A 14,453-nucleotide genomic window follows, 5' to 3' on the forward strand; every position below is an offset into this window, starting at 1 on the left:
AGTCATATTTTTTCTGACGGGAGATTCCCCCATCTGATTAAGAGTAGACAGGGCTGTGCTTTTCTTGGCACGAGCTGGGATTGTGCTCTGTTGGCTAGAATTTTATACTGCTGTTAGTGTAATCAGAACATCATTGGCTACAGCCTTGTTGTAAGTGAGTGTATATACATACTGCACCATTTCCTGATTCAGTGAGCTTCAGTGTGTTGCAGGCTGAGTGCAGTGGGGGAGGTGCTAGAGCTGAGCTAGCTGTGTAATTTTATACATTACTGAATCAGTGCAGGAGGAACCTGAGGGGACAAAGCATCATCTCGTCTTTGGACTGCACTGTAAGATCCTTACAGCTCTCGCATCCCAGCCATGCTCTGAGAAATTTATTTTCCCTTCTTCTCTGATCTCAGTGTGAATGATAAAGTGATCTAATGATGGCTCTTGTTATGGAACCTATTAGCAAATGGATGCCCAAGCAAGTGGTAGACTGGATGAAAGGTATGATCAATATAATAATATCTTTCATTGCGATTTGGCTGTTTGCACTTGAAATGTGTTATTATATAGGTTCTAAAGGTCTACAGTGTTTGTTGTATCATATAGTACTTCTCTAAAATATGAACGCACACGGTGGAAACTGAGCAACATCAGGTTGGAACTGGTGCTGAGGAAGTAGTACTGGTATAATGCAGTTGTGGACATATACAGGCAGAACTATTGAGTAGTTCAGTAAGACTCCTTCTGCCTTTTTTTTTATGGGGACCCTAGGTTTGCTTTATCGTGCCCTGATTGCATCTGTTTCCTGAAATCAAGTGATGTGATGCAGTGGTTAGGCATGCATGCAATACTTGGACATAGTTTTAGAACAATGCGTGGGGAATGAGTGTTACAGCAGGTGTTTGAATTATGGGATTGAATTAAGGCAATGGCAGGTTGATGTTGCGGTGAGTCTCCCTGCATTAGCTTGGAAGGTAGGTGCCTCTTTTTTTGTATGTGCACACATTGTCTAACAAGCTCTAGCACCTTGGACAGTACCATTTTTGCCATATATGGAGCACGCTATAGGAGCTGAAAAGGGCTGCGCCGAGCACAGGCATCACGGGGGCAACTCTTGGAGATACAACTCAATAGGAATGAGTGTTCCTGCACAGATAAATGTTGAAAGGCTTTCCTCTCTCATCCTGTGCTGTGTTAAATAAGCTCCGGATGAAAGAAGGCTTACGTTTTGTTACAGTATCTTTGATAAAATACTCCCAACATGTTTTTCCTTAGCAGATGATTTCCAGCATCTCCAAATGAACAATTATTTTTGCAATTTAAGCATTTCTGCAACAGTATATTGAGGAAAATAGAGATGGTTTATGAATGCGTGCATTACTTGCATATTACTAGAGAGAGACTGGTGCCATAGTAGAACGTTGCATAAAATAATTTACTTTCCATAAAGTATGGGGCTAAAAAGTGTGCACATTTTCTCCTGTACAATCCCTTCAGATGTCGTCATGACTAGAAGATAAGTTTGGATTTCATTAGTGTTTAAAATATTTGTGGAACTTAATAACTGGGAATTAGCTAATGTAATAACACTTAAAAACAGTATATAGGTTTGATTGCTTTAATGAGATCAGCTACTGGGCAAATGTTTGAGATGAGCTTTCTGTCAGTTGTGAGAAGGGAATGGTTGTCATTAGTCCAAACAGATCCTCCGAGAGAAATTTTTAAAATTGCTAGATATGATAGATATCTACATCCAACAGCACTGATTGAAATAAAACACTGAATAGCCCCTTACAGGAAAGGTTCAGTGACACAGAAATAGACAATGATTTCATTCTGAATTTGCATGAGATGGTATTTTTATACAAATGTACAGGCAGAAGTAATGCATACTACAACTGATGAGAAAATGCTAATTTAAAAAGTACTGTACTTGGTTGATTTCAAAGCATTCTTAGGAACCACTGTGAACAACCTGCACTACTGCTAGAAATCCCACCATGAGTGGTTATTACTTTTATAGTACACTAAATTTTATTATTTTTGTGTTATTGGCAATTTCTTAGTGTTATTCCTCAAATGCCTCATGTATAGAGAAAAATGTTATGTTCACTTAGGATTTGGTAGGGCAAAATATGTCTGTATTTATCTAGCTATGTAATACATATTACATGATTGTTTGCAATTAAAGATGTTAGCAATGCTTTGTTTTTTTTTGTTTTTTTTTGCACAGGAGATATTTTAATTAGTTATAAATGTGTCAGGATTGAACAATGATAATAAAGCCTACTTTAGGACTACAGAAAGGCATGTCTGCCACATACATGTAGCATAACACATGTGAATTTCTGTAGGTTTTTATCTAATTGAGAATCATGTGTGATGTTTGTTCCACATATGAAGCCATGTGTTGAGAAGCGCTGTAAAGAAAGTGCTACTATGACTTTCAGGTGTTTGTTTTGGCTCTTGATAACTAGCAATTCCTCCTTGATATCAACTACTTTGAAAGCTGTTGAGTAGGTGGAACCACTCTCATCTGGAAGGTCAAAGTGCCCTGATGCATCACTGCACTCAGGGCTGGCTTTAACCATCAGGTGAATTAGGTGATTGCCTAATGCAGCATCTTTTGGAGGTGTCAAGGAGCAGCTACATTCAAAGCAAAACAACAGGTCCTGACAGCCATAGAAACACAAAGAACCACCAGCATCGACTTTTACACATGAACAAGGAGGATTGGGCAGTTTTGAAAGCTGGAAACATGGTTTTTGGAAAATGTCCTCATTATGTAAATATATATAAAACAAAGAATGATGTCCATTTTGTGTAGGATTATAAACCTTGGAGCTGGGACCTGTTCGACCCCAATGACCCCCACCCCCTGTCCCCCACCACTTACCCGAACCCCCTTGCAATAACTCACTTGATAACCAGTATTGGGTAACATAGGCTGCAGCTTGCTTTATTAACAATTCAACTTCATTAACTTGAACAACCAGCAGCTACATATGTCCAGGCTTAACGCCAACCATGGCCCCCCTTCCACCGTTCGCCTTGTCAACAAAACAGCAATCTTTCAGGTTCCGCCTTCACAGCAAGAACCCTGCTCCACGTGGACCTCCACACATGTCTCCTGGGTTGCCGACCCGCCTTTCAAGCCCTGGCTCAGCCCCCATGAGCCATGCCTCCTGTAGCTCGGGTTTATTGTGTTCTTTTTGCCACTGCGACAGCCCTTGCCTTTCACCTGAAAAACACAAGAACAGAATCCCCCAATGAGCCATACCTCCTGTAGCTTGGGTTTGTTGTGTTCTTTTTGCCACTGTGACAGCCCTTGCCTTTCACCTGAAAAACACAAGAAGGGAATCCGTTCCCTCACCCCTGACCCCCGCGTGAGGGTGGGCAAACACCTCCGCGGATCGCCAGACTGCCCTCACTATGTCACCACCCTCTGCCTTAAACTCTCTCCTTGCCCTGCCCCTCCACCTCCTTTCCCCCAATAAGCATCCTTTGATCCTACCATGCCAGCTGCCTCTTTCAAAGCCTCCAATCACGCGATGGGACACTCCTGCCCTGTCCCCGTGGACCCCCTATCCCCCACCCTGCACCTACTTCCGGCCTCAACGCCCTCTTGAACGGGCCCAAACCGCGTTTAAACGGGCCTGTCGAGACCAGCTCTCGGGCCCACTATAAATCTTGGAGCCGGGACCCGTTCGACCCCAACGACCCCCACCACTTACCCAAACCCCCTTGCAATAACTCACTTGATAACCAGTATTGGGTAACATAGACCGCAGCTTGCTTTATTAACAATTCAACTTCATTAACTTGAACAACCAACAGCCCCCTTTGGCCCGAGCTAAATATGTCCAGGCTTAACGCCAACCATGGCCCCCCTTCCACCGTTTGCCATGTCAGCAAAACGGCAATCTTCTAGGCTCCACCTTCACAGCAAGAACCCTGCTCCGTGTGGACCTCCACACATGTCTCCCGGGTCGCCGCCCCACCTTTCAAGCCCTGGCTCAGCCCCATGAGCCATACCTCCTGTAGCTCAGGTTTGTTGTGTTCTTTTTGCCACAGGGGGAAGGCCTTGTACCTGCTAGGCCCTCCACCCCCCCCCCAAAGAAAGCTGCGGCCTACCCCAGCCTAGCCCCACAATTTAACTCCAAACATTCTTGAATATCTAACAAAAACAAATCCAATCCCACCGCGGACAAGTGCACCTGGTCCCTTGCAAAGAGTCCCGCACACAAAGTGTCCACCCATTCATGCTTAATTTGGAATCCCCCTCTGGCCATAACCCATAAACCCACCTGCCGGTTTACCTTACTCAATCCCCGCTGCCACTTGCGGGCCGGTAGGCAGGCAGGCCTGGGGATAATATCAGACCACACCACCCTTGTATATAGATACAGGCCATAACCAAGCGTAAGATATCTTTCACGGTGTCAATCAGCCTCTTCCCTGTCCATTCATCTACATCGTTGCCCCCCAGGTGAAGCAGCAACAACTGAGGGTGGCGATGTCTACCCTGCAGCCGATATAGCAGAGGCGTGAGCTGACTCCACTGCATTCCTCGTTGGCCCCACCAAGATATTTGAATCCCATGTTGCGCCAATCCCATGTGTATCCCGCCGGGACTCTGCGCCGCCCGGACACCAGCCCAGTGTACAAAGGCGTGCCCGATTATCCACACCAAACAGGCGGCGCCACCTGCATTGACAGAGGGAAGGGCCACCGACAACATACAAACAGGCAAGATTGGCATACAGACATCTTTAACCCCCCCCCCCCCAAAATGGTTGCTAGCCCCCGCAACCCAACATCATAAATTCCCCAATTGACCTACGCCTGTCCAGTGCGCCCCCCCTCCTCACGAGGGCCTGATATAGCCCCAGATGCCCATCGGCCAATATTTCCAATGGCATCTGCTCCCAGCCCCGCTTGATTGGCGCCGGTCGCTGCCTCGATTCGGAAAGAATGCGTGCCAAATTGCCCAGGATTTTCCCCAGCATCGACGAGACATGTAACACTGCCGCAAATTGATATCTCATCAATACCGCACCGTCCGCATGCACCAGAAGGGATAACGGACCCGTGGGCCTGACCACCAAGTAGGCCTCCAACAAGGCGACTGGACAGTAGTCCATGCCTGGCACCTCTCTCAACAGAATAGTGCTGCCCACCCCCCTTTGATCCATTTTAGAACGCAGCAGCTTAATGCGTAGCACCCGTCTCTGTATGCCCACATTCGCGCGCAGCAAGCCAGAACACTCCGCTGTTGATCTGCTTCGCTCCACCAGCTCCCCCACCCGGAAAGCCCCATAGAATGCCAATGCAAAAGCCGCTTTAAAGAGCTTTGCTTCAAAACCCGACCTAGTCACTCACCCCACCACCTCCAACAAGCACCCTAGCAGGCCGTGAGTGATAGGCTGGTGCGCATCCCCTACCGATGGGGTAGCCCGACCTCAACCTTTCAACGCGCTCCCAACCAAAAAACGGGAACCAGGATGGCTTTCACCCGAATGCCTTGCTGAAGAATATGAAACCTGCCAAGTGCTGCCAAACCGCACTGCGCAAGCTCCCTAGCATCGTGACATTCGCGATGTATGCGACTAGGAGCTCATCTGAACCCGGCCCTCAGACCAGCCCTCGCTTCGCAGAAAACCCGCCACTCTAGCGTAGCCACCCACATAGGCTGTCCAAGTGGCTGGCGCTACTGAGGCCTTCAGCATCTTCCACACCTCTGGTCTTCGAGTTGTCAAAGCTGCTCCGGCATCTGCTGCCCCTCCCGATCCGCCTCCAGTGCGAAGGCCCGGAAAGTCTGAAATTGAAAGCGAGAAAGCGCATCAGCTACTCGATTCTCCAGCCCCGGCACGTGTTGCGCGCATAAATGCACATTGAAGTGTAAACAACGCAACACCAATTCCTGTAGCAGAGAGTTCACTGACAAACAACGCGCTTTCTGTTCATCACCTCCACCACCCCTTGGTGTCACACCATACCAAAATATTTTTATTCCGCAGCCTACCGGGCCATAACTCACAGGTGATATTTTTTGAGAGCCCTGCCATCACCCAGCTGTCCGGCCACGGAGCTACACACCATGCGCCCGCACAGTACACCCCAAAACCAGAGCCCCCGCCACATCCATAAAGAGTTTGAGGTCAACGTTAGACACTACCTCGCTCTGGATCACTAACGTGCCATTGAATGCCGACAAGAATTCCAGCCACATCCATAAATCCCTGCGCACACCCACCGATAAGCGGACATGGTGATGCGGCTGCGACAACTTAGATGTCGCCGCCGCCAGGCGCCTCAAAAACACCTGCCCCATCGGTAACACCCTGCAAGCAAAATTTAAGCTTCCAACTAATGCCTGAATGTCCACCAACGTGGACTTTCGAGCCTGCAACACCCCCACAATCTGCCCCTCCAACTGCAGTACCTTCTCTTGCGGCAATCTAGTCACCATCTGCTCTGTATCGATCTCGGTGCCTAAGAACGTCAGAACTGAAACTGGGCCCTCCGTTTTGTCCGAGGCCAACAGTATGCCGATCTCCGCTGCCGCTTTCATAAATACATCCAACAACCAACCACATACCCCTGTTCGCCGTGCTTCGATAAATAAGAAATCATCCAAATAATGCACTATTGTATCTACTCCTGCCCTCAGAGCAGTCACCCAGTGCACAAACGAACTAAAACTCTCGAAATTTGAGCAGGAGACCGAACACCCCATTGGCAAGCATCGGTCAAAATAAAAGGCCCCGTCAAAATGGAAACCTAACAATGGAAAAGCGGACGGATGTACCGGAAGCAGCCGGAAGGCCGCCTCAATATCCACCTTTGCCAACTGCGCTCCCACACCACACTGTCGCACCAGCCATACCGCGCAAACGAGGTATACTGCACCGAACAGCTGTCTTTTGGGATGCCCGCATTCACCGAACTGCCCTCTGGGTAAGATAGATTGTGTATTAGGTGGAACTTCCCCAGCGCTTTCTTAGGGATCACTGCCAACGGGGAGAGCTTGAAAGGACAGAAGGGGGGATCTACAAACGGACCGGCTATCCTGTACAACCGTAACTCTTCATCCAATTTGCTCCGCACCACCTCTCTCTCCCTCATGACTAACACAGAGTTCCGAACCCACTTGGTAACCACCCGCCCCCGGTAAGGAATAATAAACCTGTCCCTAAAACCGTGCTCAATCGTTTCCGCCACCCTACGCACTGGGTATCGATGGAGCCATGGCAGCATCGCATCAACCCTCACTGGCGTGGGGGCTCATTCCAACCATCTACTGCTTAGCGAGGGGTGCACCCCCGCTCCCTTCTTGGGGGCATTTAACCGCCGCATGCCCTTGCCCGCTTGCGGAGCAGGCGTGACAAAATTTGCAGTCTGGGAAAAGGCAGGCTGCTCGGTTAAATCGCCAACAGACCTCAGCTGACGCACCAAGCCCGGCCCCTGCAGCTCCGCCCTCCCCTCTGCCTGCTCCTTGAAAGGACCTACTCGCTGGCGTCTATAGGACCCCCCTTCCCTGCCCCCCTGCCCCCGCAGGTCGAGGGGCCATGTGAACCAACCACAGATTGACATCCTGCGTCCCCCATGTCATGTGCAAGTTATCTTCCATCTTGTCCTGAAAGTCTTTGTCGTAATTGTCACATCCTTCGCTCCCTCAGGCTGCTCCTCTGCAGGAAGCAAGGGCCGGGAGGAAAGTTCTGCAGCCAGGGAGGACTTACCCGACGGTTCCCCGGATGGCCGGCTATCTCGAGTACAGTCGGGGCCGAGCCGGTATTCCTTGCGGCGATGGCCGGCCATTTTAGAACCGCGGCCAAAAGCCAGGACCCGTCCCGGCGATAGCCGCCCTGTCTGCGTCCGGGCCCGTAGGCCAGCGATCGCGACTTCCAGGCTCTCACTCGCCGGCTATGGAGTCCGCGCTTGCACTTGCAGGGAAGATGGCGCTGAGACGCGATGGCCGGTGTCTTCTCCATTTTCGGGCACGGGAACCCAAAGCTCCGCCTCAAAGGGACCAGATTGGGATGCCGGTGCTGTAGCTCCGCCTGAGAGGCCGGACGGAACCAATCAGAGGGATCTCTTCGGTAGCTGGGTTCCGATTGGCCGGCCATGTCGGCTGGGGCTGGGTGGCTGAATGCTGACAGTATTTAAGGAGCGGGGCTGAATCAGAACATTGCTTCAGGTTCTGTTTCCCGAGGCCAGTCTTCTTGTGCTCCTGTTCTCTGTGCATTTCCTTGTTTTCCTGGTTTGACCTTTGGACTGTTACTGGACTACCCTGATAGCTGCCTGCCCTGATTTGTTGCCTGTTTTTGGACGACTCTGTTAGCCGCCTACCTCGACCTGCTGCCTGTTCCTGGACTTCTCTGACTTTCCACCTGCTCCCTCTGCTCCCGGTTCCAGTGCTGGGTCAGCCCGTCAACCCCGCGGTTCCGGAAGTCCCGTTGGCCGCCTGCAGCTGGGGGCTCAACCCTCGGTGAACGGCGGTCGCCGCGGGTGAAGACTTGGGGTTGCACGGCTGTCCTCTGAGGTCCTTCGGGGCCTTACAGGACCTAAGGGCTCACTTTCTTTCCAAGACAAGACAGTAATTCAACCAAGCCCAACCCCCGAAATGCTGAAACGCGTCTAACACGGAGTCCGCATATGCCAGCAACAGGCCATACTGCCCATGGTCTCGCTGCCCCCATACGCTAGCCAGTCGCAAGAAAGACCATATCCAATTGACCACTGTCTTGGCCACCTTGCGTTCCTTCGCCCCTTCCACCTGCTTCTTATCTCTCCGCTCACCCTTCCTGTGCCCCTTGCCCTCCAGCAGCCGGAATATATCTATGCACTTCCGGTGCCTGATCTGCCTCCGCAACGAGCGTGGTACCTATCTGACAAGGATACTAATGCGGGCGGCCCTCTGGCCCCCTCACCCGAGGCCCCTGCTGCATCCCCCTCCCCCCACTCTCACCCAGAGCAGACGATGTGGACGATGAATAGTCAGAAGAGGATACAGAAGAAGAGGAAGAGTCCCTGCCTCTCCTTCCCTTCCTTTTCCGCTTGTGCCTCCCCCCAGTTCCCCGCCCTTTTTGGGAATACCCGCTATTACCTCTCCAGCCCCTGCTGCTGACGTCCACGCCACTGCAGCAGGGCCGCCTACCTCCAGTCCATCTGGCTGCGCCACACTCTTGACGTTCAGCAAGGCCTGTTCCGGACCCGCCGTCACTCTGCTCCCGGCGCCACCTGCTGTCGACGTCCCGGGCCGCTCATACTCCTCCTCTGGCCAGCCAGCTGCTCGTGATCCTACACTGTTTGCTTCCCTTCTCACCTGCAAAAACAAAGGGGAAGAAGCAGCAGGACCAGCCCACCGTGACCCCCACCTGACTTCCCCAACGCCTGTGCCCCCTCCAGACACCCCGCTGCAGGCACCCCAGCCCATGGGGCCGCCCACTGGAACGCAGCCTGTGCCGCCCATGGGGGCAATCCAAACGGGTGCCACGGACCCCAGTGGTAAGGGCCCCACCCCGCCATGGCTCCGCCTGTGCCTCCGTCTTCCCCTAAGCCTCCTGCCACCAACCCAGCCGCTATAGCGGGACCGACGCCCTCGCTTCCTACCCCCATTTCCCCTACTCCCCTCATAAAGGACTCTTGCACCCGAGCCTCGAGCACTCCCATGACCCACCACCCTGCTCTGTACAGCCCCTGCACTCCCCCTCGCCTCAACACCTCCTGCCCTCCCTTGCAGGTGCTCATTTCCCTGGTTGCCTGCGCTAATGTGGCATGTCTTTTTTTTTCCCTCTTTTTTCCTGCCTCCAATGCAGCCTCAGCTGCAATGGCAGACTGGGTGAGCTCCTTTGACTTCCGAGGGCCCGCAGCTGCTACCCCCCCTACACCCACATTCACTGGCTCCGGGCTCTCTACCAGCGTACCACTCACACAAAACGATACTTCTACCCCCGAGGCCTCTTCCGACATCTCCCGTGCTCCGGCCATGCTGCAAACGTCATCATCCTCTGCCTTAAACTCTCTCCTTGCCGCGCCCCTTCCACCTCCTTTCCCCAATAGGCATCCTTCAATCCTACCATGCCAGCTGCCTCTTTCAAAGCCTCCAATCACGCGATGGGACGCTCCTGCCCTGTCCTCGTGGACCCCCTGTCCCCCCCTGCGCCTACTTCCGGCCTCAACGCCCTCTTGATTGGCCCAACCCGCGTTTAAATGGGCCTGTCGAGACCAGCTTGCGGGCCCACTATTCTGGGAATGATGATGTTGGACTAATTATAATTGTTGAGTTTAATTATCAAAATCTCAGGGGGGGGGGGGGGAAGGAAGGGGAGGCAGAAGGACTAGGGACTTGATGGTTAATTGGGGATTAAAGTTGACAGTTTGAATAGGGCATTTAATACCTTGTACCAGCCCAGAATGCTCTCCATTTTCAGAGTAGTGCTGACATTTTGAAAAATGCTGCTGGTTCTTCAGTGGTGGTTTCTCACTTTGTCATATTGACCTCACAACCAGTCAGGTTCTCAGGATATCCACATTAATAAGCATGAGTAATATTCGCATGCATATCTGTTGTGCATTTTTGAAAATGTGAGTGACTGTGAGCTCAGTAAGAGAGGTCTGAGAACCACTATCCACCCCACTCCCAGGGATTCTCAGCCATTAGTGACAAGTGACATTTATTATCTTTGAAAGGAGCTGCAGTCTTAGGTCCCTCGGTAATGATTATTGCTAGAATACCTGTACTAAACAGGAGGAAACTAAAAATGGGGTGGAGTGGTCATAAATGGAAGCTCATGGCATCAAGAACCCATTGGAAACTATTTCCAATTTAATTAGAAGTGGAAGGAGTGTAAGGAAAGTGCCAGGTTATACACAAAGCTCTAAAAAGAAAACTATTTCTGCAATGCTTCTTTGGTAAGTTATTTAAAGAGATTTATTCAACTACTCAATGATTAAATCTGCATTCAGCATTTATTTGTTACCAAATGCATTTGAAAAACCATTTCAAAATGGTTGTAAACCACAAATTAAATTATCTTCAGGTCTCATAGAATGTATTTACTACTAGTTTTTGAGATGGATAGAGAGAATATTGAGTGAAATCTCTCTCTTCTATGTAAATACATAAATACACAAACACTCATATATATGCTTTGTACATTATCAGTCAAATCTTAAGATGTAGCTGATATTCCCATGTACTTCTCATTACCTATATGCACCAATATAAATAACACATAAACAAAAAAATTGAACTGTAGCCTGATATACAGTAGTGGATCAATGCCTTCAGCATTATGCAAGTATCAATAAACACAAGTAGTCCTTAATCCATCATGAATAATCAAGGAAAAACTATAAAGCGCTCAGAGATTTGTAAGACTGTTCAGGCTGGATTAGGCTGTATGTATACACCATTCAAAGAAATAATGTCTGTATCTCTACTTTAGCAAACAATTTAACAGGCAATTCATAAACAGTAGGAAATGTTTAACTTTACTACTTAGGTGATCAATAGTAAAACACATTCTACACTTTTGCTGTAACCATTTGAGTTCTTTATTTATTTGGCATACTGCAGTTTCATTAATTGTGTTTATTCATAGCCGCATTGAGCCTGCTATGAGTGGGAAAGCGCGGGGTACAAATTTAACAAAAAAAAATAATTTCAGTGCATTTGAATACAGTAAACAGTACAAATTCCCACAGTGCTTGCAAATGCTTTTAAAAATACGGGCCCTGATTATATAAAAAAGCTGAGCTCCTAAATTTATGTTCTCAATACCCTATTTTGTGCTAACCTTAGGAGTATAAATTTTCACCCGAAAATTCATTGTGATTTAGGAGCTTAAAAGTTGTGCTTATCAATGACACCAATGACTTGTATAGAAAGGAGTTGATGCCCCTGTACAAGTCATTGGTGAGGCCAAACCTGGAGTACAGTGTTCAGTTTAAGAGGCCATATCTTGCTAAGGATGTAAAAAGACTAGAAGTAGTCCAAAGAAAGGCAACAAAATGATATGGAGTTTGTGCCAAAAGACGTATGAGAAGAGACTGGAAGACCTGAATATGTATACCCTAGAGGAAAGAAGGGACAGGGGAGATATGATACAGACTGTAAATACTTGAAAGGTATTAATATAGAAACAATTCTTTTCCAGAGAAGGGAAAATGGTAAAACTAGAGGACATGAATTGAGATTGCAGGGTGGTTAGACTTAGGAGTAATGTCAGGAATGCTTTTCCATAGAGAGGGTGGTTGAAGCCTGGAATGCCCTCCTGGGGGAGGTGGTAGAAACAAAAATGGTGACGGAATTCAAAATGACATGGGATAAACCCAGAGGATCTCTAATTAGAAAATGAATGGTATAAAAAAAACCCCTAAACTTAAATGACTGCATGTGTGTGGGTGTGTCGAGTGACGCCTAGATGGCGACTCCAGCCGTGATGAACTAGGGCGGTGCCGGGCAGATTTGTTACAGGGCCCTTGCTGATTTCTTACACTTTATAGTTCATGCTGAACCTCCTTCCAATCTGCTCTCTTTACGTGCCAAACAGGATTATTATATCCAACTGACCAACTCTCTCGGCTCTAATCCTCGACTTATCTTCACCACATTGAACCTCTCTCCTCAAGGTGCCCCATCCCCAACTCCCCCTTCATTATCTCCTCAGACCCTTGCTGAATTCTTTCACAACAAGGTTCAAAAGATAAACCTTGCTTTCTCTACCTCACCACCTCTCCCTCCACTAGTCCGTTCCCCTCATCTCCTTCCCCTCATTCCCTTTCCTCCTTTCCTGAAGTTACTATTGAGGAAACTACACTTCTCCTTTCTTCCTCAAAATGTACCACCTGTTCCTCTGATCCCATTCCTACCCACCTTCTTAATGCCATCTCTCCTGCTCTTATTCCTTTTATCTGTCACATTCTCAACCTCTCACTTTCCACTGCGACTGTCCCTGCTGCCTTTAAACATGCTGTGGTCACACCTCTCCTTAAGAAGCCTTCACTCGACCCTACTTGTCCCTCTAATTACCGACCCATCACCCTCCTTCCTTTTCTCTCCAAATTACTTGAGCGTGCTGTTCACCACCGCTGCCTTGATTTTCTTTCCTCACATGCTATTCTTGACCCACTACAATCTGGTTTCGCCCTCTCCACTCAACCGAAACTGCGCTTACTAAAGTCTCCAATGACCTATTACTGGCTAAATCCAGAGGTCAATATTCCATCCTCATTCTTCTTGATCTTTCCGCTGCTTTTGACACTGTCGATCACAGCATACTTCTCGATACCCTGTCCTCACTTGGATTCCAGGGCTCTGTCCTTTCCTGGTTCTCTTCCTACCTCTCCCTCCGCACCTTTAGTGTTCACTCTGGTGGCTCCTCTTCCACTTCTATCCCTCTGCCTGTCGGCGTACCTCAGGGTTCTGTTCTTGGTCCCCTCCTCTTTTCTATCTACACTTCTTCCTTGGCTCATTAATCTCATCCCATGGCTTTTCCTACCATCTCTATGCTGATGACTCCCAAATCTACCTTTCTACCCCTGATATCTCACCTTGCATCCAAACCAAAGTTTCAGCGTGCTTGTCTGACATTGCTGTCTGGATGTCTCAATGCCACCTGAAATTAAATATGACCAAAACCGAGCTTCTCATGTTTCCCCCCCAAAACCACCTCCCCACTCCCCCCGTTTTCTATTTCTGTTGATGGCTCTCTCATTCTCCCTGTCTCCTCAGCTCGAACCTTGGGGTCATCTTTGACTCTTCTCTCTCCTTCTCTGCTCATATCCAGCAGATTGCCAAGACCTGTCGTTTTCTTTCTTTACAACATCCGTAACAATCCGCCCCTTTCTTTCCGAGCACTCTACCAAAACCCTCATCCACACCCTTGTCACCTCTCGTTTAGACTACTGCAATCTGCTTCTTGCTGGCCTCCCACTTAGTCACCTCTCCCCTCTCCAGTCGGTTCAAAACTCTGCTGCCCGTCTCGTCTTCCGCCAGGGTCGCTTTACTCATACTACCCCTCTCCTCAAGACTCTTCACTGGCTGCCTATCCGTTTTCGCATCCTGTTCAAACTTCTTCTACTAACCTATAAATGTACTCACTCTGCTGCTCCCCAGTACCTCTCCACACTCGTCCATCCCTACACCCCTTCCCGTGCACTCCGCTCCATGGATAAATCCTTCTTATCTGTTCCCTTCTCCACTACTGCCAACTCCAGACTTCGCGCCTTCTGTCTCGCTGCACCCTACGCCTGAAATAAAATTCCCGAGCCCCTACGTCTTGCCCCATCCTTGGCCACCTTTAAATCTAGACTGAAAGCCCACCTCTTTGGCATTGCTTTTGACTCGTAACCACTTGTAACCACTCGCCTCCACCTACCCTCCTCTCTTCCTTCCCGTTCACATTAATTGATTTGATTTGCTTACTTTATTTATTTTTTGTCTATTAGATTGTAAG

General features: G+C 49.0%; 1 protein-coding gene across 1 annotated transcript in view; it reads left to right on the forward strand.

The window, feature by feature from the left end:
• Positions 1–425: 425 nt before the first annotated feature.
• The window catches only part of LOC115474248 (connector enhancer of kinase suppressor of ras 2-like), a 768,489-nt gene continuing 754,461 nt past the window's right edge, over positions 426–14,453 (forward strand). Inside the window, exon 1 of the mRNA XM_030209634.1 lies at positions 426–489. Coding sequence (XP_030065494.1) covers positions 426–489 — 64 coding nt within the window. The remainder of the gene's footprint in view (positions 490–14,453) is intronic.

This window comes from Microcaecilia unicolor, chromosome 7 (assembly GCF_901765095.1).
Source record: "Microcaecilia unicolor chromosome 7, aMicUni1.1, whole genome shotgun sequence".
Classification (NCBI taxonomy): Eukaryota; Metazoa; Chordata; class Amphibia; order Gymnophiona; family Siphonopidae; genus Microcaecilia; species Microcaecilia unicolor.